This window comes from Schistocerca americana, chromosome 6 (genome assembly GCF_021461395.2).
Source record: "Schistocerca americana isolate TAMUIC-IGC-003095 chromosome 6, iqSchAmer2.1, whole genome shotgun sequence".
Classification (NCBI taxonomy): Eukaryota; Metazoa; Arthropoda; class Insecta; order Orthoptera; family Acrididae; genus Schistocerca; species Schistocerca americana.
Window position 1 is genome coordinate 1,618,886 of NC_060124.1, and position 23,592 is coordinate 1,642,477.

Sequence of the window (23,592 nt, forward strand, 5' to 3'; positions counted from 1 at the left end):
AGGGAAGAGGATAGGTGGGTGAAGGACAATGACTAGCCAGGAGGGTTATGGGAATATAGCATATATTGCAGGGAGAGTTCCCACCTGTGCAACTGTTTTTGGTAGGACAGATCCAGATGGCATGGGCTGTGAAGCTATCATTCCACAAGCATGCCCACAGTCTTTTTACTTCTCTCATTTTCCACTCCCCTTATCCTCCATCTAACCTCCCGACTGCACGTAGCTGCCCTATAGTCTCTCCATCTTGTCCTTGTATGCTATCACAAACACCCAGAATGCTTCTCTCACGATGCACAGTTGCTCGCAGTCTGGCCTCGACATCCAGACACAGTAGCCATGTGTGTGTGAGCTGCTTTGCATGAATATGTATGTGCATGTTGTCTAGTTCAGAAGGACGGCTTCCAGCTGAAAGCTTTAGTAGCTTTTTTGTTGTGCCTGTCTGCAATTCAACGTATCTGCTGTACGACAAGTAGCAATCATTCCTTTTCATAATATTCTCAAAAATGTAAATTTATTAAATGGGAAGGACCCAGTCTCCACAAAAGTTTTAATTTGTGGTGGTCTGCATTTTGTAGCTAAAGCATGGATGGTGATTAGTAAGTTCACCATCCCTGACTGCTTCCAAAAAACTGGAGTCTTCCAAACAGACAAAGCATGTGCTACTATCCTGTCAGATTTGTGCTATGACATTAGTGACTATGAAAACAACCTCAGTTCAGTGTGGGGGAAGAAGGAGTTGGAGCAGCCAGTGCGAGATTTTGTGTGTGTTGTTGATAATGTGATATAATGTGTCTGTGGAAAATGTCTTTTATCCAGAAAAAAGATGACAGTGGTGTGTCTCATATTAAAATGTAAATGAAGCACTGACTGTAATATAGAAATACATTTCTGCTTCTGTTGTTGTCATCTGTTGTTGTTGCTGCTATGACTGGTTTGATGCAGCTCTCCACACTATCTACCCCACGAAAGTATTTTCATCTCTCCGAAACTCCTACATCCATTTGAACCTGCTTACTGTACTCAAGCCATTGTTTCCCTCTACGATGGTTAACCCCCCCCCCCCCCCCCCCCCCCCCCCCCCTCCTCCAATTCCTTCTGTTACCAAACTGATGATTCCTGACACCTCAGGATATATCCTATCAATCAATCCCTTCTTTTACTCTGGTTTGCTGTAATTTTTATGTTTGCCCAGTTTAATTCAGTAGCTCTTTGTACATTGTCTGATCTACCAAACTTACCTTCAACAATCTCCTCTAGCACCAAATTTCAAAAATGCAAGAGATGTACTCACCTCAAAGTCAAGGTATTGCTCTTCTGTTAAGGTTTTCTTGGCAACCACCAATGTTCTGAGACCTTCTCGTGCCATGTTTCCACATTCTTCCTCCAGCCAATCGTTATATTGGACTATTGAGGACATTACCACATCTGCGCCTTTGAGATAAAATGTTATTTCTCCTGTCTGATTTTCCTGTAACAAAATATATTCCATATTTAATTCACATCAGCACTTCAAACATATGAACTATCATTGTACACATTTCCTGTGCTGAACAAAAGAGGAAATGGTCTCGTTGGTGACAGGATGCTTAGAATTAGCAAAGACAACATTAAGTAGTTACAGACAATCCAAATAATCTGAAACATCAGTCTGCCACTTGCTCTACCTTTTTACCTTCTTTACTGTTTTCTTGGGTGAAGTAACTGCAGCAGAATGCCACAGTTAACGTTCCCACAATTCCTAACATTCCACTATCAGATTACTTTCCATTTTTTGTCAGAAGTACACTTACTAAAATGTAACGGCATCCCATAATTTAAAGGAAAAATGTTTATAATAAGCAAATGATATCCTTCCAACACCTAACCGAAAAGTCACGGAGAACAAATTATTGTATTGTGATGGTCAAGATAGGTCAAAGAGAACATTGTCAGCAACCTCCACGACAACAGCTGATGATGTTTCAATTGCTGTCACTGTGCAATGTGTGTGTGAGGGGGGGGGGGGGGGGGGGGGGGAGGCGGCAGCGGCGAGAGAGCACCATACCTAAGAACTTCTGCTATGTATTTAATAAAGTTAAGTGCAATACGTCGTCATATTTTGAGAATGTCATTGAGTACCTACCAATAAGTAAAAGTCGGCTGTTTCAGATGTTATATTAATGCTGACTGTAGAGCTTATGCATTATGGATATTGTAGGTGAGACATGCAGGAGTTTACATCTTCATGCTTTTAGCATGATGCTGAGTACTGGAGGCTGCTCTATTGTTAAAAGAATTCATGTTTTCTTCCATGTTGGGCTGTGTTCCAGACAATACTTTCAGAACAGGCTTTGTAACACTTACATTTTTATTTTATGTTAACGTATTTGTCTTTTCAGAAAAGAGAGTTGTCAGTCTACATTTTATATTTTTTACTTCTACCAACACCAGTTTCTTGGTGAAAAAGTAGCAAAACTTGTTTACTACTTTTGGTATCCAATTTATTAATCTAATTTCCCCAACATTTCCTGATGTAATTAGACTAAACTCCATTACCCCTGTTTTACTTTTTTTGGTGTTTCAGCCAATGACCTCTTTTTAAGATACTATCTATTCACTTTAGCCAACCTAGCAAGTCTTTTGCTGTCTGACAGAATTACAGCACTCACTGGAGAACTCCAAAGCTTTTGCTTTTTCCTTCCTGAATGGTAGCTCGCTCTCCAAATTTCTCATTAGTTTTCTTTACTGCTTGTTCAAAATGGTGGATAGGCTACACCTCTGACTCAGTCCCTTCTCAATCACTTTTTTATGGAGTAATTCTCTGGAGACCAGAATTTTTTTTACCTATTACGTGGCAGCCACGACACGCATGTCTAAAATTTTGAAAACTAAAATATCTTGTTGGTCTTATTCTATAAAGCCAGATGAATTAACAGTCCCATTCTCTACCTTCTGCACATAAAATAAAACTGTTATTGGCATAATTTTCAAATTCACATGGGAAAGGGGAAAATATCAAATTTTGCAACATTTCATGTCATAAAACCCATTTCGTGTTATTGATCACATTACCATTTATGCAAAATTTTCTCGTTCCTAGCAATAGCAAACGCACTGTTCAAGAACGATATGAGGAGGTGGTATTCTTGAAAAGACCTGAGACACGGGAAGATAGCGGATGGATTACATCTTAGTGAGACAAAACATAACAAATCAGGTACTGGATTGTAAGCTGCATCAAGGAAGAGACACACATTCGTAAGGAAGTGGTACTTAAATGTAGGTATGGTGTTGTCTGAGGTTTTGGACAAGACTATATTGAATACCACAGTAAGAAGTTCAGTTGTAAATGAACAGACAGTTTTAAATAGAGCAATAATAGAAGTTATACAAACAAATATAGGTATAAGGTAAGTAACTGCAAAGAAACCTCGGATAACAGAATAAATATTTCAATTCATTCACAAGGAAGCAGGAAATATAAAAAATGTTCACGAAAAGAAAGGAATACAGCAATGTAAGTCAAATCACTTGGGAATAAAATCTATAAGTAGTGCAGGGAAGCTGAGGCAACGTAGCTGCAGGAAAATTTGAAGAAACCACAAACATAATGACAGTCGATAAGAAAGGCTCGGCACATAGTAAAGAGAAAATAGCTTTTGGAGAAGTTAAAAGCTAAAGCATGAACATTAAGAGTGGAAACATATTCTACTGTTAAATACAGAGGACAGTTAGTATGTATGAAACAGGTCACTTCTGAAATGGCATAAATGACTCTAAATCCTGCACATCAAAAAGGAAGGGAGAAAACTGGACTTGCTGGATTAATTAGAAATACTGTTCATGAGAAGAAATTCAACATTGTTCTTAATGCATAGTTGAATAACAATAGAACACAAATTTTGAACTGCTTTTTGGATTTGTTTTGATGCAGTTTAATGGTTGTAAGTTTTTAGTATTACACGGAAGTAATAGCTAGAGGTCGGCCAAATAACATATGGAGAAATATAAACACTAGCCGTGCCTGCAAAGTGGTACCTCGGGCACAGAAGCTCTTAACTACTTCTGGATGCTAGGAGAAGTATCAAATGGAATGCTCTGGTTACTCAGCTGAAGAAGGAGGCATGGCCTTCCATCCAGTTGCAATGTGTGAAGAAATGAATTTATGGAAGATGTGGACCCACAGTCCAATGTCGTTTTTATTTTATTTTATTTAATGAATGCCGCAAACTTAGGGTCAAATATGTGATGTGAGTGTTATCTCTTGATACAGTCAGCTGAACAGCATCAAGCAGTATTAAAGTAATTGAATGCAAATAATTACTACTGACAGAGGAGAGTGCAAATGTACAGAGAAGACCCTTACAAAGTGGATAAACTTCTGGCAGAGAAGACTAGGTGTTGATTTGGAGAGACATAATGCAGCCCACACAAGTATAAGAGTCTGACACAGCTTTGGAATGTTGCAATCCAGCAAGGGCAGCAGATATGGATAACATCCCTTTTGAAATTATAAAGTCATTAAAGAAAGTTGCAACGAAACAATTATTTTAGTTAGAGAGTGGAATCTATGAGACTGGAGACATACTATCAGATTAATATAATCCACAAAACCCCAAAGAAAAAAGAAAGTTGATAAATGCAAGAACAACTGCACAATCAGTTTGAAAGCTCATGCTCTAGTACCTTCCGCCGCGGAAGTTGAACACGCGGCAGAACAAATAGACGTGGTCAGCCCGTAGAGGGCTCCGCCTCCGCGGCGGTTATTCCGCGCAGCGAGGGCGCCACCGCTAAGCCACGTGCAGACAGCGGACGATAGCCGCTCCCTCCGGTTTCGTATATAGGGAGCCGCTCTGCCCTAGTCCAGCCAGTCTGGTACTCGCTCTGGATTTCGTTTCTATCTCGGCGGTACTGCGTTCTGGTCGTTGCTCATTGTTGACATTTGCCCGGCTCTGGTTCCGAGTGGATTTACGTTTGGTGTTCGGTGTTGTGATTTCCACAAGCCTCCGTTGTTTATCTCTTCCTTGTCGTGTCGCTCACAGTCGGTCGTGGTCGGCCGTTGTCAGTTGTCGTCGGTCTGTCGTCCGACTCGTCCTGTGTTTACTCGGTGGTGCGTGCTCCACCGCCTGGCGGCTTCCCCGCCTGGCGGCTCCGATCCGCAGCCCGAGGCGTTGCCACTATCGGTTGTGGTTACTACACATGCATCTAAACTGTTGCCTACAAAGATAATATACAGAAGAATGGAAAAGGAAATTGTGGCTTTCTTAGACGAGATTTTTAAATCCTCAGGAAAATAGTTATAAGTTATAGGGAAAGACGGATAGTATATAATATCCTTAGAAAAATAAGTTACAGGGAAAGGCAAGTAATACAAAACATATACAAGAACCGAAAGAGAACAATATGAATGGAAGAACAAGAATGAAGTTCTCGCATAATAACAGGTGTGAGACAGAGATGCACTCTTTCTTTCCTACTGTGCATCTTTCATATCAAAGAAGCAATGATGCCAATAAAAATGAAAGAGTTCAGGAGTTGGATTAAAATTAAGGGTGAAAGGATATTATGGATGACATTGTTATCCTGCTGAAAGTGAGGAAAACTTACAGGACCTCTCGAAGGGAGTCAGCAGCCTAATGAGCGCAGAATATGGACTAGGAGTAAGCCCAATGAAGATGAAAGTATTGAGGGGTAGCAGAAATGTGACTACCAGTAAACTCAGCATCTAAATTAGGGACCATGTAGTACACCAAGTGAAGGAATTCTGCCATCTAGGAAGGAAAACGTGGCAGTTGAAGCTAGGGTAACAAAAGAAGCAGACCATCACTGGTAAAGACAAATTCTCCATAATTTGAGGATAAATTTCTGAAAATATATATCTGGGTTACAGCATTCTATGGAAGTGAATCATGGACAATGGGAAAAATCACTAAGAACAAAACTGAATCTTCTGAGATGAAGTGTTACAGAAGGATGCTGAAACTAAGTGAAGTTATTATGTAAGAAATGCGAAGGTTCCCTGCAGAAATCATGAGAAAAGGAATATATGAAGTAGGCAGACAAGATGAAGGATGCAAATAATTTAGAAGTAAAGGAGACAACTCACGGAATAATAGAAATGTTGATTCATGGTGTCACACGATGGCGACAATGTAGGGGAGTGAACTGGGAAAGGTTGATAGGACAGAGGAAGGGGAGACTGTTGGTATGTGGATGCAGTAGGTAAGTGGAGACTGAGGCCAGGAGGTTTATGGGAACAAAGGATGTGTTGGTGGGAATAACTCCTATCTACACTGTTCAGAAGAGTTGGTGCATGGAGAGGGGAGGGGGGGTATCCAGATGGCACAAGTTGTGAAGCAGCCACTGAACTCTAGCTGTTGTGGCTAGGAATGTGTTCTGCCACTGGGTGGTCATCTGTGTTTTTGGCTACAGCTTGGCAGTTGCCATTCACCTTGGTGGATAACTGATTGGTGGTCATGTCCACACAAAATGCAGTGCAGCAATTGCAGCAGAACTGCTATGTGACATGACTGCTTACACAGATGGCTCCGTCTCTGATGAATGCATAAGCCTGTGACAGGTCTAGAGCAAGAGTGAACTGTGTGATAGGACTAATGTAGTATATGCTGGTTGGGTGAGTTGGGCAGGTCTTGCACCAGGGTCTTTCACAGGGATGTGACCCCTATGGCAAGGGGTTTGGAGTGGGAGTGGGATACGGAGAACCATGATTTATGTAGATAGGGTGGGCAGTGCAATATGACTTCGGGAGGGGTGGTAAATATTGTAGATACAATGTCCTCCATTTCCAGGTACAATGATGGGCAGACAACGCCTTGGTGAAGAACATGGTTCAGTTGCTCAAGTCAGGCATGACAATGGGTGATTTGTGTGTGTGTGTGGGGGGGGGGGGGGGAGGGGTGTCTCCTTCGCAGTTGGTTAGGGATGGGGGGCCAAGCAGGACAGTGAGGGGTGTTGTGTGAGGATATGGCATAGGAAATCCATCTGTAGTCTAGGTTGTAGGTCTGGAGGATAGTGACCATCTGTAAAGGTTTTTGCGAGACCTTCAGCGTATTGTGCAAGGGAATTCTCATCATAGCACATACACTGTCCATAGGTGGCCAGACGATATGGGACCAAGTTTTTGGTGTAGAAGGGATGACTGCTGTCAAAATCCAGGTACTGTTAATGGTTAATGGGCTAGATATGGACATAATTATGGATGGAGCCGTCAGACACATGGAGGTCAATGTCCAGTAATGTGGCATGCTGAGCTGAGGAGGATCAGGTGAAGTGGATGGGGGAGCTGTTGAGGCTGTGCAGAAATGAAAACAGGGTGTCTCGACCAAGGATCCAGCTCAGGAAGATATCATCAATGAATCTGAACCAGACAAGGAATTTGTGGTATTGGAGGACAAGAAGGTTTCTTCTACACAGTCCATAACCAGACTGGCATAGGAGGGTTGGTTGGTTTGGAGAGAAAGGGACCAAAGTATAGGGTCATCAGCCCATGTTTCCTCATTACAACAGGTCTCACATTAAAAACAGTCCCCAAAAGTGTCTGGGAAAGTAAAAAAGGCGGAAAACTAACAGAAAACAAAAGAAGAAAGCCAAAAGGGGAAAACATGCAATAAAAGGAAAAAAAAGTGGTAAAAGATATTAAAATAATATAGCAGATGGCCTGGGCTGGCTGATCGCAAGAATAGAAAAGGCTGAGCCAGCCACTCTGCAACACACTAAAATCTTCAACCTAAAAGCCAAGACAAGACACACAGATAGGGAAAAGATGAACAAGCAAACAAAAAGCAAAGAAAGAGTGAGGCAGAGTTAAAATTGAAGAAAGATGGAGGCCTGGGAGAGGACCAGATACCCACCCTTAGATTGAGTGACAAAAAACCTGTTCACAAATAGAATGTATAACTAGGTCATCCATTGAGGCACTGTCTCCTAACACCACAGGTAATGTGGCAGGAAGGTTAATAGTCCACCTAAGGGTGGCTAAAATTGGGCAGTCCAACAAGATGTGGACCACAGTCAAGTGGGAATCACAGCGACACTGAGGTGTGTCCTTGCAATGGAGGAGGTGACCATGCATCAGCCAAGTATGGCTGACATGGAGCTGGCAAAGAACAACAGAGACCCTGTGAGTGGCTCCCATGGATGACCGCCACAAATTCATTGTCTCCTTGACAACACATAGTTTAATTGGTGTACTGAGGGTGTGCCATTCAGTATCCCAGATACCGAAAACTTTACGGCATAAGACCGATTGGAGATCTGTGCCCAATGTGCCAATGTCTAGGGTCGGTTTACTGGTAGCCTATTTGGCCAGTCCATCAGGAAGTTCATTTCCCGGGATCCTGATATGTCCTGGGATCCAGATGAAGGCCACCCAACGGCCACGGTTTTTGAGTGCATAAATAGACTCCTGGATATTCATTACCAGAGGGTGGCAGGGGATGCAGTGGTCACGAGCTTGCAGGCTGCTTAAGGAGTCACTACAAATGAGGAAGGAGTCACCTGTACACGAGTGGACATGCTCAAGAGTGTGAAAGATGATTAGCGGCTCTGCAGTGAAAACACTGCAGCCATTGGCAAAGAGCAATGTTCAGCACGTCCAACATGAGCATAAGAGCCGGCCGCAGTGGTCTAGTGGTTCTAGGCGCGCAGTCCGGAACCGCGGAACTGCTACGGTCGCAGGTTCGAATCCTGCCTCGGGCATGGATGTGTGTGATGTCCTTAGGTTAGTTAGGTTTAAGTAGTTCTAAGTTGTAGGGGACTGATGACCACGGAAGTTAAGTCCCATAGTGCTCAGAGGCATTTGAACAATTTTGAGCATAAGAGAAGCTCACGCAACTGCCGACCATCAAGCCATGAGCATAAGCTATTTCTGAGCACTGGAACTCGCTGAGAATAGAGAAAATTTGGTGGTAGAGGGCCTCAGTATGAACTGAGTGTTTTGGACATTGCAATACGCCCTGATGAAGTTGTGGCCAAAGCGTGGACCTTGGAGGTGACATGAGTGGCCCCGGAGGAACAGTGGTAGAGGACACACCCGAGGTCACTGAGAAGGGACCAGACAAGGACTGCAATTGTAAACCCTAATATAGGCTGCTACTGCAAGAGATGGATCACCTTGTTAAGGACAAGCACTTGTCACCTGATCCACAATGGAAGAACAGCAGCTCCCATGAGAAGGCTGTTCACTGGGCTTATTGGGAAAGTTCCCGTCGCACGTTAAACTCCACAGTGGGCCTAGGAGGTAATGGGAAGGACAGAGAGGGTGACAGGACATATGTTACAACATTATGAAATAACTTTTATGATGCCAGAAAAATCTGTGGTAGGCAAAAACTGTGAATATATCCCATAAATAATTGATGATGTAGGGTGTCAGCTCTACTCTGAGATGGAGATATTGGCATATGAGAGGAAGTTGCAGAGGGCAGCATAGAAGCCAGTCAAAAGAAAGTTGGGGGGGGGGGGGGGGGGGGGGGGGTTCGAACAGTTTCATAATGGCCACTTCTCTCAATGAGTATCTTGTTTCAACTTAAGTCTTTCAGTGGTCTATCGAATTCTCAAAGCAATTATCTTATCCATTTCCTCTTCCCTTTCTAAAATAAAGTCTTCAATTTTCCTTGCTTTATATGGCCCCACTATACAGGGTGGTCCATTGATCTTGACCGAGCCAAATATCTCACAAAATAAGTGTCAAATGAAAAACCTACAAAGAACGAAACTTGTCTAGCTTGAAGGGGGAAACCAGATGGCACTATGGTTGGTGCACTAGATGGTGCTGCCATAGGTCAAATGGATATCAACTGCGTTTTTTTAAAAATAGGAACCCATATTTTTTATTACATATTCGTGTAGTATGTAAAGAAATATGAATGTTTTAGTTGGACCACTTTTTTCGCTTTCTTATAGATGACGCTGTAATAGTCACAAACATATGGCTCACAATTTTAGACAAACTGTTGGTAAGAGGTAAGTTTTTTAAATTAAAATACAGAGTGCAGGTACGTTTGAGCTTTTATTTCAGTTGTTCCAATGTGATACATGTACCTTTATTAACTTATCATTTCTGAGAATGCATGCTGTTACAGCATGATTACCTGTAAATACAACTTTAATGCAATAAATGCTCAAAATGTCCGTCAACCTCAATGCACTTGGCAATATGTGTAACAACATTCCTCTCAACAGAGGGTAGTTCACCTTCTGTAATGTTCACACATGCACTGACAATGCGCTGACGCATGTTGTCAGGTGTTGTCGGTGGATCACGATAGCAAATATCCTTTAACTTCCCCCACAGAAAGAAATCCGGGGATGTCAGACCCGGTGAACGTGCTTCGACGACCAATCCACCTGTCATGAAATATGCTATTCAATACCGCTTCAACTGCACGCGAGCTATGTGCCGGACATCCATCATGATGGAAGTACATTGCCATTCTGTCATCCAGCGAAACATCTTGTAGCAACATCGGTAGAACATTATGAAGGATATCAGCATACATCGCACCATTTAGATTGCCATCGATAAAATGGGGGCCAATTATCCTTCCTTCCACAATGCTGCACCATACATTAACCCGCCAAGGTCGCTGATATTCCACTTGTCGTGGCTATTACGGATTTTTCCTTGGCTGAACACTTCCTGTTTCCTTAAATAACGTAACTATCCAGCGAACTGTCTGGACACTTGGATGAGGTCATTCAGGATACCAAGCAGCATACATAGCACATGCCCGTTGGGCATTTTGATCACAATAGCCACACATCAACACGATATCAACCTTTTCTGCAATTGGTAAATGCTCCATTTTAACATGGGTAATGTATCACGAAGCAAATACCGTCCGCACAGGCAGAATGTTACGTGATACCACGTACTTGTACATTTGCGACTATTACAGCGCCATCCATCACAAAGCAAAAAAAATGGTCCAACTAAAACATTCATATTTCTTTACGCACTACACGAATATGTAATAAAAAAATGGGGGTCACTATTTTTAAAAACGCAGTTGATATCCGTTTGACCTATGGCAACACCATCTAGCGGGCCAACCATAGCGCCATCTGGTTTCCCCCTTCAAGCTAGACGAGTTTCGTTCTTTGTAGTTTTTTCGTTTGATGCTTATTTCATGAGATATTTGGCCCGGTCGCTATCAATGGACCACCCTGTATATTTCTTCCATCTTTCAGTCTTCCCTTATTTGCTTAGTACACACTTGCTATCTCAACACTTGAAATTTATAAAGTAGCTTCTCTTTCCTCCAGAAGTTACTTTAATGTTCTTTTACAAAACATTTACCTTCACTATTACTACTCATACTTCTACCTGTACAGCTTTCTATTCACTTCTAGCCATTTTGCGTTGTTTCTGCTTTGCCACTTTGCTTTGAAGTCAATCTCATTTTTTATGCATCTGTATTCCTTGTTCCCTGCTTCATTTGCTGCATTTCTATGTTCCTCTTTCATCGATTAAATTTAATCTCAAGTGTTATCAAAGGACTTCCACTGAGATTTGTCTTTTCAATGTATTTTTGTTGGGATGATTTCACTATTTTATCTCTAGAAGTTATCCATTATTGTTCGGTTGTGTGCAAGGCTAACATTACAAGGATACATTAATGACTAACTGGACAGTTGGCCCTGTAACTAGTGAAATGCCATTGCCCCTTCAGAAACTATACATTAGTCTGGTCTCTTTACACAGACACCTTTTGACATAGTTACACCAATGGTTCAGCTACCTCTATTGCTGAGGTATGCATGCCACCCTACAACAGCAAAGTCCATGGTGTGTGTGTGTGTGTGTGTGTGTGTGTGTGTGTGTGTGTGTGTGTGTTATACTGAACAGTCGTTAAGTTATATTCATTAGCACAAATTTGCTGATAATTCCTATTCCAAGGCCTTTATAGTTGATAAGATAAATAGAGGCAAACTGCTTTATCAACACTTAACACAAAACTGTTCTACATTTTGAATTTCTTACCTTAACTATTACACCCATCCGTTTGGTTTCTGATGTGAATGGGAAGATTTGCAAAATAGAGTATGAAAAGATGTGACCACTTGGTGTTCTTAGCTGCATGCTTACAAGATCTCTACGAACAAGAGCCAGTCCCACTTGCTCAGTCCATCGCACCAATGCAACCTAAACAGAGATCATACACAAACTGAGAATATCATATGTTATATGAATAACACACCTGCAAACATGAAAAAAAAAAAAAAATTACAATTCCACAAATTTCAATGAACAAGAATTGTGTGTGTAAGGAAGTGATAAGATAAACAGTTTTGCTTCTTATAACTGATAACTCTTTAATAATGCACACTAGATTTAACAATTGCAGATGAGTTAATACTCAATTTCACAGTACAACTAAGCTAACTCCTGTAACTCTACATGTTCCACCCCAGCCAAGAAATGAAAAATACTTTTTTTTCCATATACTATATGCTTACTGTCACTACAATCTGCATTAATGCATATTTCAAGAAGCATTCTATTCTAGTTTAGTGAAACATTAGAGCAGTGTACCATGCCAGGACCAGAGCATATTTTTCCAATGAAGTGGAAGGTACAAACATCTGAGTAAAGTTATGAAGTAGAAACAGTAGCCCAGTCACTGTTTCATAGCAACAAATTTGGGTTATCTGTCATCAATTCGGACATAACACACAGTTTAAACCTATCCCAAATGATTATTTTCATTACATGCCTCCAAATCTATATCTGTAGGGATCTGAAAATGCAGCATTTATTTTTAACAAAATTTGTGTCTATTTTGAGAGAAATCAGAACCTACGTTGGTGTAACAAGCACCTAGTTTGGTGAAACAAGCAACTTTTTTTGTAAATGGTTACGGGATTAAAAAACCGTGGTTCACCTGGCCTGGGTGATACTACCTAGTGACGGCCCCTTACCAGGGATACGGTGAAGACTTCAATGGCAGCATAGGCGGAGAAGATGGACTTCGGTACGGTGGAGCTGGTGGAAGAGGCACCCTCTTGTCCAAGGCCAAAGTGGACAGAGGGCACGACGGTTCCATATGTTAGTGGTGGTGCCCCGACAGTGTCTCTTCCACATGTTAGTGGTGGTTGAATAAGTAATATTCCAGGCTAACAACCTGGTCTTACTTTGGGGATTCAGGGATGACTTCAGATTCCCAACTCTTTACAATTTACAGCTTCAAGTCGCAAAATGGAAAGTTCGCACAATGGATGCTCTACCCCAGGTGGTAAAATGATGAGGAATCCACTGTTACATCATGTAATGCAATGGGACCTAGGATTCTGGGAGTCCCAACATTTGTGATGAAGAAGAGATGGCATATATTGAAAAGCCTTCCAAAATTCAGTTCAAGAAGAAGTACTACTTTGGAACGTTAAACGTAAATTCTCTTCTGATAACTGGGAAACAAAAGGAATATGAATTATTTTTGCAGAAGAACGATATACAAATTATAGCAGTCCAGGGAACACGATTCTTAGGTGAGAATATAGTTGATACACAACATTATAGAACTTATAAAGGGAAACCAGCAGTGAGAATAATGAAAAACATGCTGATGTTTGGAACAGAATTTTATGTAAACAGAAAAACCTTAGACAGTTTAACAGAATTTAGATCGAATTCAGAAAGAATATCTGTGTTAACAATAAAGTGCAAGAATAAAAGTTACACACTCAAACTGTCATGCACCTATAAACGCAGACAACAGAAGAAATCTGGAGAAAGTAAATCAATTCTGGGATCTTTTAGAATCTGAAATTTCTATCATACCTAAAAAGATTGTTAAAATACTTCTTGGTGACTTCAATGTGCGAATTGGGAAGGAAAATAAACAGAAATGGTGAAAGACTGATCAATATGTGTAAAATGTTCCAGTTAAAACTCATGTCCACACATTTCTGCAAACTACCAAGAAAAGCCAAAACTTGGAGACATCCAAATTCAAACCTACGAGAATTTCAACTGGATCATGTAGCCATATCTAAAAGGTATATCACGGAAATTATGAATGGTAAAATAGTCAGAAATGGGGAATTCGACCCAGATCATTATATCTCTAAGATTAAAATAAAATTTCTCCCATCTAAAACAAAAAAAGATGACCAAGAAAGTGATCAGATACAACACCACTACAGCTAATATTACAATAGAAAATATATAAAAATTTAGAGAAGAAACTGAGACAAGTAAAGAAGGTGATTGGCGTGAACTTCAGATGCAAATAACTCAAGCAGCAGAGAAAACTTCAGGATTGACCAAGTATAAAAAGAAGACATGGTGGATTGAGGAGTGTGACAAAGCACTAATACACAGAATTCAAAAATGGAGAAAAGGAAGACGTTCGAAAAAAGAGTAAGACCTTGAACAATTCAGTCAACAAAGAAAAGAAACATCAAAAATAATCTGGAAAATCAAAAGAAACTTTGAAAATTCTCAGCTTATTGAAATAGAAGAAAATTTCACCAAAAATAATACTAGAAATTTTTACCAAACTTTTAAACACATACTTAAAGGATATCAGGTGCCAAGTATTTGTTTCAATGATGAAAATGGCAAAATGGTATTAAATAACAAGTGAAATTGTGAAATTTTAGCAAAATTTTTTGAACATCTATTAAACTGTCCAGTTCCAACAGATAAATTAGAATTTCCAGCGGCACCTCAAAACCCAGAGGAAGATTTCCCACCAACAGAGATAGAAATTCATGAAGCCATCAAAACACTCAAAAATAATAAAGCAAGTGGTGAAGACTCCATTACAGCAGAATTATTGCAGTGGTCAGAACCAAGAATCATAAAGGATCTACAACTGCTTCTTGAGAACATATGGAAAACTGAAAAGATTCCAGTTGAATGGAAAACAGCAATAATCCACCCAACACATGAAAAGGGAGACAAAAAAAAATGTCAATAATTACAGAGGAGTGTCACATCTGCCAGTGGCATACAAAATATTATCAAAAAATGTCCTGAACAGAGTGGTAGATACTATAGACAAACAACTGGGAGAATATCAGGGTGGGTTTCGAAAGAGAAGATCCTGTGCAGAACAAATTTTTAACTTAAAAACAATAATTCGCCATTGAATGTTAACCAGAGAACCAATAACAGTATCATTTATTTATTTCAAGAAAGAATTTGATTAAACAGACAGAGAAACAATAGATAAGATCATTAGAGAATTTGGAGTTAAATCAAAATTGTTGTTGTTGTGGTCTTCAGTCCTGAGACTGGTTTGATGCAGCTCTCCATGCTATTCTATCCTGAGCAAGCTGCTTCATCTTCCAGTACCTACTGCAACCTACATCCTTCTGAATCTGCTTAGTGTATTCATCTCTTGGTCTCCCCCCTACGATTTTTACCCTCCACGCTGCCCTCCAATACTAAATTGGTGATCCCTTGATGCCTCAGAACATGTCCTACCAACGGATCCCTTCTTCTGGTCAAGTTGTGCCACAAACTCCTCTTCTCCCCAATCCTATTCAGTACCTCCTCATTAGTTATGTGATTTACCCATCTAATCTTCAGCATTCTTCTGTAGCACCACATTTCGAAAGCTTCTATTCTCTTCTTGTCCAAACTATTTACCGTCCATGTTTCACTTCCATACATGGCTACACTCCATACAAATACTTTCAGAAATGACTTCCTCGCACTTAAATCTATACTCGATGTTAACAAATTTCTCTTCTTGAGAAACGCTTTCCTTGCCATTGCCAGTCTACATTTTATATCCTCTCTACTTCGACCATCATCAGTTATTTTGCTCCCCAAATAGCAAAACTCCTTTACTACTTTATATGTCTCATTTCCTAATCTAATTCCCTCAGTATCACCCGACTTAATTAGACTACATTCCATTATCCTCGTTTTGCCTTTGTTGATGTTCATCTTATATCCTCCCTTCAAGACACCATCCATTCCGTTCCACTGCTCTTCCAAGTCCTTTGCTGTGTCTGACAGAATTACAATGTCATCGGCGAACCTCAAAGTTTTTATTTCTTCTCCATGGATTTTAATACCTACTCCGAATTTTTCTTTTGTTTCCTTTACTGCTTGCTCAATATACAGATTGAATAACATCGGGGAGAGGCTACAACCCTGTCTTACTCCCTTCCCAACCACTGCTTCCCTTTCGTGCCCCTCGACTCTTATAACTGCCATCTGGTTTCTGTACAAATTGTAAATAGCCTTTCGCTCCCTGTATTTTACCCCTGCCACCGTTAGAATTTGAAAGAGAGTATTCCAGTCAACATTGTCAAAAGCTTTCTCTAAGTCTACAAATGCTAGAAACGTAGGTTTGCCTTTCCTTAATCTTTCTTCTAAGATAAGTCGTAAGGTCAGTATTGCCTCACGTGTTCCAGTATTTCTACAGAATCCAAACTGATCCTCCCCGAGGTCGGCTTCTACTAGTTTTTCCATTCGTCTGTAAAGAATTCGTGTTAGTATTTTGCAGCTGTGGCTTATTAAACTGATTGTTCGGTAATTCTCACATCTGTCAACACCTGCTTTCTTTGGGATTGGAATTATTATATTCTTCTTGAAGTCTGAGGGTATTTCGCCTGTTTCATACATCTTGCTCACCAGATGGTAGAGTTTTGTCAGGACTGGCTCTCCCAAGGCCATCAGTAGTTCCAGTGGAATGTTGTCTACTCCGGGGGCCTTGTTTCGACTCAGGTCTTTCAGTGCTCTGTCAAACTCTTCACGCAGTATCGTATCTCCCATTTCATCTTCATCTACATCCTCTTCCATTTCCATAATATTGTCCTCAAGTACATCGCCCTTGTATAGACCCTCTATATTCTCCTTCCACCTTTCTGCTTTCCCTTCTTTGCTTAGAACTGGGTTTCCATCAGAGCTCTTGATGTTCATACAAGTGGTTCTCTTATCTCCAAAGGTCTCTTTAATTTTCCTGTAGGCAGTATCTATCTTACCCCTAGTGAGATAAGCCTCTACATCCTTACATTTGTCCTCTAGCCATCCCTGCTTAGCCATTTTGCACTTCCTGTCGATCTCATTTTTGAGACGTTTGTATTCCTTTTTGCCTGCTTCATTTACTGCATTTTTATATTTTCTCCTTTCATCAATTAAATTCAATATTTCTTCTGTTACCCAAGGATTTCTACTAGCCCTCGTCTTTTTACCTACTTGATCCTCTGCTGCCTTCACTACTTCATCCCTCAAAGCTACCCATTCTTCTTCTACTGTATTTCTTTCCCCCATTCCTGTCAATTGTTCCCTTATGCTCTCCCTGAAACTCTGTACAACCTCTGGTTCTTTCGGTTTATCCATGTCCCATCTCCTTAAATTCCCACCTTTTTGCAGTTTCTTAAGTTTTAATCTACAGGTCATAACCAATAGATGGTGGTCAGAGTCCGCATCTGCCCCTGGAAATGTCTTACAATTTAAAACCTGGTTCCTAAATCTCTGTCTTACCATTATATAATCTATCTGATACCTTTTAGTATCTCCAGGGTTCTTCCATGTATACAACCTTCTATCATGATTCTTAAACCAAGTGTTAGCTATGATTAAGTTGCGCTCTGTGCAAAATTCTACCAGGCGGCTTCCTCTTTCATTTCTTAGCCCCAATCCATATTCACCTACTACATTTCCTTCTCTCCCTTTTCCTACACTCGAATTCCAGTCACCCATGACTATTAAATTTTCATCTCCCTTCACTATCTGAATAATTTCTTTTATTTCATCATATATTTCTTCAATTTCTTCGTCATCTGCAGAGCTAGTTGGCATATAAACTTGTACTACTGTAGTAGGTGTGGGCTTCGTATCTATCTTGGCCACAATAATGCGTTCACTAAGCTGTTTGCAGTAGCTTACCCGCATTCCTATTTTCCTATTCATTATTAAACCTACTCCTGCATAACCCCTATTTGACTTTGTGTTTATAACCCTGTAGTCACCTGACCAGAAGTCTTGTTCCTCCTGCCACCGAACTTCACTAATTCCCACTATATCTAACTTTAACCTATCCATTTCCCTTTTCAAATTTTCTAACCTACCTGCCCGATTAAGGGATCTGACATTCCACACTCCGATCCGTAGAACGCCAGTTTTCTTTCTCCTGATAACGACATCCTCTTGAGTAGTCCCCGCCCGGAGATCCGAATGGGGGACTATTTTACCTCCGGAATATTTTACCCAAGAGGACGTCATCATCATTTAATCATACAGTAAAGCTGCATGCCCTCGGGAAAAATTACGGCTGAAGTTTCCCCTTGCTTTCAGCCGTTCGCAGTACCAGCACAGCAAGGCCGTTTTGGTTATTGTTACAAGGCCAGATCAGCCAATCATCCAGACTGTTGCCCTTGCAACTACTGAAAAGGCTGCTGCCCCTCTTCAGGAACCACACGTTTGTCTGGCCTCTCAACAGATACCCCTCCGTTGTGGTTGCACCTACGGTACGGCTATCTGTATTGCTGAGGCGTGCAAGCCTCCCCACCAACGGCAAGGTCCACGGTTCATGGGGGCGAAGTAGGACAGAAAATAACTACTTGCACTTTATATGAAGAAACTCAGCATGGTATCTACAGTGCAGACACTACAAGTGTAGTAGGAGGCAGCGAGCATGAGGAAACCTCAAACACCTGATAGGTGAAGAGCGCTGTGAGGGTAACAAGTCCCCATCTCCCTTACACAGGTCAGTCAGCCTACACCCATGTTCTTTTTTTTTTTTTTTTTTTTTTGTTTGTTTTGGTTTTAGGGCACAAAACTGCTATGGTCATTAGTGCCCGGTCCGTGACTTAGGAAACAGTAAAAATCGAAAATGGAAGATTAGATTAGATTAGATTTACTTTCATTCCAATTGATCCGTAGTGAGGAGGTCCTCCAGGATGTGGAACATGTCAGAAAAACAACAATACATGACAAATATTTAAACTAAAACAAATAAGCTAATGTACCATTCCACAGGTCCCAAGTGGAATGATCGTCATTTTTTAATGAACACTAAGAGTCATTTTACAAATACTATTGCACTGAATTTAAAATAAAAAAGTTTTTTATTTATTTATAAGGTAAGAAACATGTAATACAACTACTGTAATACTTATTTACAATGAACACATTACTGCACTGAAATGGTGCAGAAGTTAGATTATACTTACACACACACACACACACACACACACACACAAATTTTCAGTGAACACATTACTGCACTGAAATTGTGCAGAAGATATGTTGTACTTATATACAAATCAGTTGGTTTTCCTCAGAAATTCATCAATGGAGTAGAAGGAGTTGGCCACCAATAAATCCTTTAGGCTTCTCTTAAACTGAATTTCATTGGTTGTTAAGCTTTTTATGGCTGCTGGCAAGTTATTGAAAATGTGTGTTCCTGAATAATGCACACCTTTTTGTACAAGACTAAGTGACTTTAAATCCTTGTGAAGATTATTCTTATTTCTAGTATTGATTCCATGAATTGAGCTATTGGTTTGAAAAAGTGATATATTTTTAATGACAAATTTCATTAAGGAATAAATATATTGGGAAGCTGTAGTTAGTATCCCTAGTTCCCTAAACAGGCTTCTGCAGGATGTTCTTGAGTTCACACCACATATAATTCTTACTGCACGTTTTTGTGCCCGGAAAACTTTAGCTTGGCTTGATGAATTACCCCAGAAAATAATCCCATATGACATTATGGAATGAAAGTAAGCATAGTATGCCAGCTTTTTCATTTTTATATCCCCTATGTCTGACAAAATTCGCATTGCAAACAGAGATTTGTTAAGACGCTTCAGCAGTTCTGTGGTGTGCTCCTCCCAGTTGAATTTATTATCAAGCTGTAATCCCAAGAATTTAACACCGTCCACTTCTTCTATCTTCTTGTCATCATATGTTAGACATATACTCTTGGGACACCCCTTACAAGTTCTGAACTGCATGTAGTGTGTTTTTTCAAAGTTTAGTGACAAAGAATTGGCTAGGAACCAGTGATTAATGTCTACAAATATTTTATTGGCTGATCTTTCTAAGACTACACTTGATTTGCTATTTATTGCAATGTTTGTATCATCAGCAAACAAAACAAACTTGGCATCTGGTAATGTTACTGATGAAAGGTCATTGATATACACAAGAAAAAGTAAGGGCCCCAAAATGGAACCTTGTGGGACCCCACATGTAATTAGTTCCCAGTTGGATGATGCCTGATAGCTTGATACATGTCTCTTTCCTAATAACACCCTTTGTTTCCTGCCAGAGATATAAGATTTGAACCATTTTGCAGCATTTCCTGTTACACTATAATATTCTAGTTTACTTAAAAGGATATTGTGATTTACACAGTCAAATGCCTTTGACAGATCACAAAATATACCAGTTGCCTGCAATTTTTTGTCTAATGAATTAAGTACATTTTCACTGTAAGTGTAGATAGCCTTCTCAATATCAGAACCTTTTAGAAATCCAAACTGTGACTTTGACAGTATGTTATTTGAGATAAGATGGTTATAAAGACGACTGTACATTACTTTTTCGAAAATTTTTGAGAATGCTGGCAACAGTGAAATTGGACGGAAATTTGATGCTATTTCTTTATCTCCCTTCTTAAACAGTGGCTTAACTTCAGCATATTTCAGCCATTCGGGAAATATTCCACTGATAAACGACTGGTTACACAGATAGCTTAATATGTTACTTAGCTCAGAATCACATTCTTTAATTAACTTTGTTGATATTTCATCATACCCACTAGATGTTTTTGATTTTAAAGATTTTATGATGGACATTATTTCTGTTGGGGTAGTGAGGGTCAAATTCATATTATGGAAGTTACTTGAAATGTCTGGTCTAAGGTAATCCATAGCAGCATCTACCGAACCTGACAACCCCATCTTTTCAGTAACAGTTATAAAATGTTTGTTAAAAAGTTCTGCAACACTATACACATCTGTCACCAATGCATCATTTACTCTTAATGCTATTTGTTCCTCTTCATGTCTGGTTCTACCGGTCTCCTCCTTCACTATATCCCATATTGTCTTTATTTTGTTATCTGATATGACTATCTTTTCCTTGTAATATATTTGCTTTGACATCCGTATTACAGTCTTTAATATTTTGCAGTATTTCTTATAATGTGCTATAGCATCAACATTGGAAATGTTTCGGATTGACAGATACAGTTTTCTTTTTGTTTTACAAGATACCCCTATTCCTCGAGTAATCCATGGCTTCTTTGTAGACTTTGCTCTAACCTTGGTAAGTTTTGGGGGAAAGCAGTGTTCAAATAAGGTAAGCACTTTATTAGCAAAAATGTTATATTTTTCATTCATGCCATGAGCACTGTAAACATCAGTCCAGTGAATGTCTCTGAGGAGTGTCCTAAAATAATCAATTTTTGGCTTACTGATTACCCTCTTGAGCTCAGATTTAACAGATTTTATATCTTGTTCAGTATTAACATTTAACAGAAGGAACTGCATGTCATGGTCTGAGAGGCCATTGACTATTGGTTTTGTAATATAATTTTGTTCATTTGACTTTTCTATAAAGATATTATCAATGGCTGTTTGTGAGCAAGTGGTTATCCTAGTGGGGAACTTTACTGTGGGAATTAAGTTGAATGATAGTGTTACTAACTCAAATAGGTTCTTATTGGGAGAGTCTTTAAGGAAATCTACATTGAAATCACCAGCAACCACTATTTCTTTGTTTTTGGTTGTTAAATGGGCCAGTACAGCTTCAAGGTGGTTTACAAACAGATTAAAGTTACCTGCAGGTGCTCGATATACACTTAATATTATGAAAGATTTTTTGTGAAATTCTAATTCTGTTGCACATGCTTCCATATGCTGTTCTAGGCAAAATTTATGAATGTCTATGTTCTTAAATTTATGACAGTTCCTGATGAATGTGGCAACTCCTCCTTTCTCCATTTCTGATCTACAATAGTGAGATGCTAACCTAAACCCTGTAACACTTAAAAGTTCTATACCAGTGGTCACATGATGTTCAGAGAGGCAGATTATGTCAGCTGGGTTTGAAGACTCTAATTCATCTATGCAGATAGTTAATTCATTAATTTTATTTCTCAGTCCTCGAATATTTTGATGCAATAAAGATAGCTGACATTTCACATTGACTGACTTAAAATTGGATGGAGTTAAAATATCTGCTGACAGTTGAAAATTCTTAACCAATGGCTGTTTATGTTGATGTAATAAGCTGGAATTATGTTTTTTGATTTCTTTCTCAAACTGAAGGTTTGTCTCAGTTCTAACCTCTCTTAAAATTTGTTTTCTTTCTGTCCTCCCTACCCTAAAAAAGGGTCTTTTCTGAATCCTATAACCACTGGTATTTTACCACTCATGACAGTGCCTCCCCCCTTTAACTTTCCTGCTATTTCCCCAGCCAATTTACCCTTCCCCTTCCTGTTGAGGTGAAGGCCATGCCTAGTATAATCCCACCTACTGACAGAATCAACATGAACCACACCAATGTGTGACCCCGCACCCGACATGAGCAGCCGTTCCAGCTTCAAATTAACTCTCTTGACAGAAGAGTTCAAATGAGGTCGGTCATGGCGCCCAAGAACAGATACAAACTCAACACTGGTATGCCTCGATGCTGATGCAATCTTTGCCAGGTCACACTCTATGCTGTACCCAGGATCTCTGTCAATACTGTTACCTGCCCCACCCACTATAACCACGGTGTCTTCCTTAGTGAAATCTTTGCAAAGTGATCCTAAATCCTCTGTCACCTGCTCCAGACCAGCACTAGGTTTAAAAAAATTGGTGACCTGGTATTCTGATCCTAGTTCATCCTGCAAGAGTTGGCCAACACCTCTTCCATGGGAACTACCTAACAACAACACTTTCTTTCTCTTTACTGATTTCCCTACATTCTTACTTTTCAATTTGCTGCTGAAAGTTTGTTGTGCCCTGTCTACACCTGCAACTGCTTGAGGCTCACCAGCTTCTAACTGAAGCAACAGGTCAAATCTATTTTCCACATTCACCATAAAGCTGTCAGACAAAGTTCTAGGCCTGTTCCTCCTGTTGCCTGTTGCCACTTCCCACCTCTCTTTACCCTTCTCCCTCCTTAACCTGTCAAGATCTCCCCTGGCCTTGTCTAACTCAGCCTGAAGGGCAGCAATTTTCCCCTCCTGTTCCAGTATCTTCCTATCTCTACTACAAATCCTACAAAACCACTGATGAGTCTCATTTACTTCCCCTATTCCCACGCCACTACAGTCACCCACATGGAAAAAACTACAGCACCCATCACACCAAAGCCCCGACCTAACAATTCTACGGCAAGTCAAGCACTTTTCACTCATGATAAACGTAATAATTTATTAAGAATAAGTCAGTTAAATTACAGATAAACACGAAAATATGGTTACACAAATTTGGCCTATACGCAACTGTGTGTAAACAAAAACAAAAGTGCAAAGTTTCTGAAACAACAAGTTAAACTTTACGCTACTTTCCGGAAATGCTAGTTAAATAATGAAGAGGTACGCTAAGTTAAATTGCTGGAGAGAGCAAGGAACAACTAAACGAAATTCTATAGATTTGCTGCAGCAGAACGTAAACAGAAAATAC

At 40.0% G+C, this 23,592-nt stretch overlaps 1 protein-coding gene across 2 annotated transcripts in view; it reads right to left on the bottom strand.

Moving 5' to 3' along the window:
• Positions 1 to 23,592, bottom strand: part of LOC124619850 (probable phospholipid-transporting ATPase IIB) — a 194,053-nt gene that overhangs the window by 64,931 nt on the left and 105,530 nt on the right. For both annotated transcript variants that reach the window (XM_047146460.1, XM_047146461.1), the window contains 2 exons: positions 11,984 to 12,145; positions 1,292 to 1,468 (listed from right to left, as the gene is read on the bottom strand). In XM_047146460.1, coding sequence (XP_047002416.1) covers positions 1,292 to 1,468; positions 11,984 to 12,145 — 339 coding nt within the window. The remainder of the gene's footprint in view (positions 1 to 1,291; positions 1,469 to 11,983; positions 12,146 to 23,592) is intronic.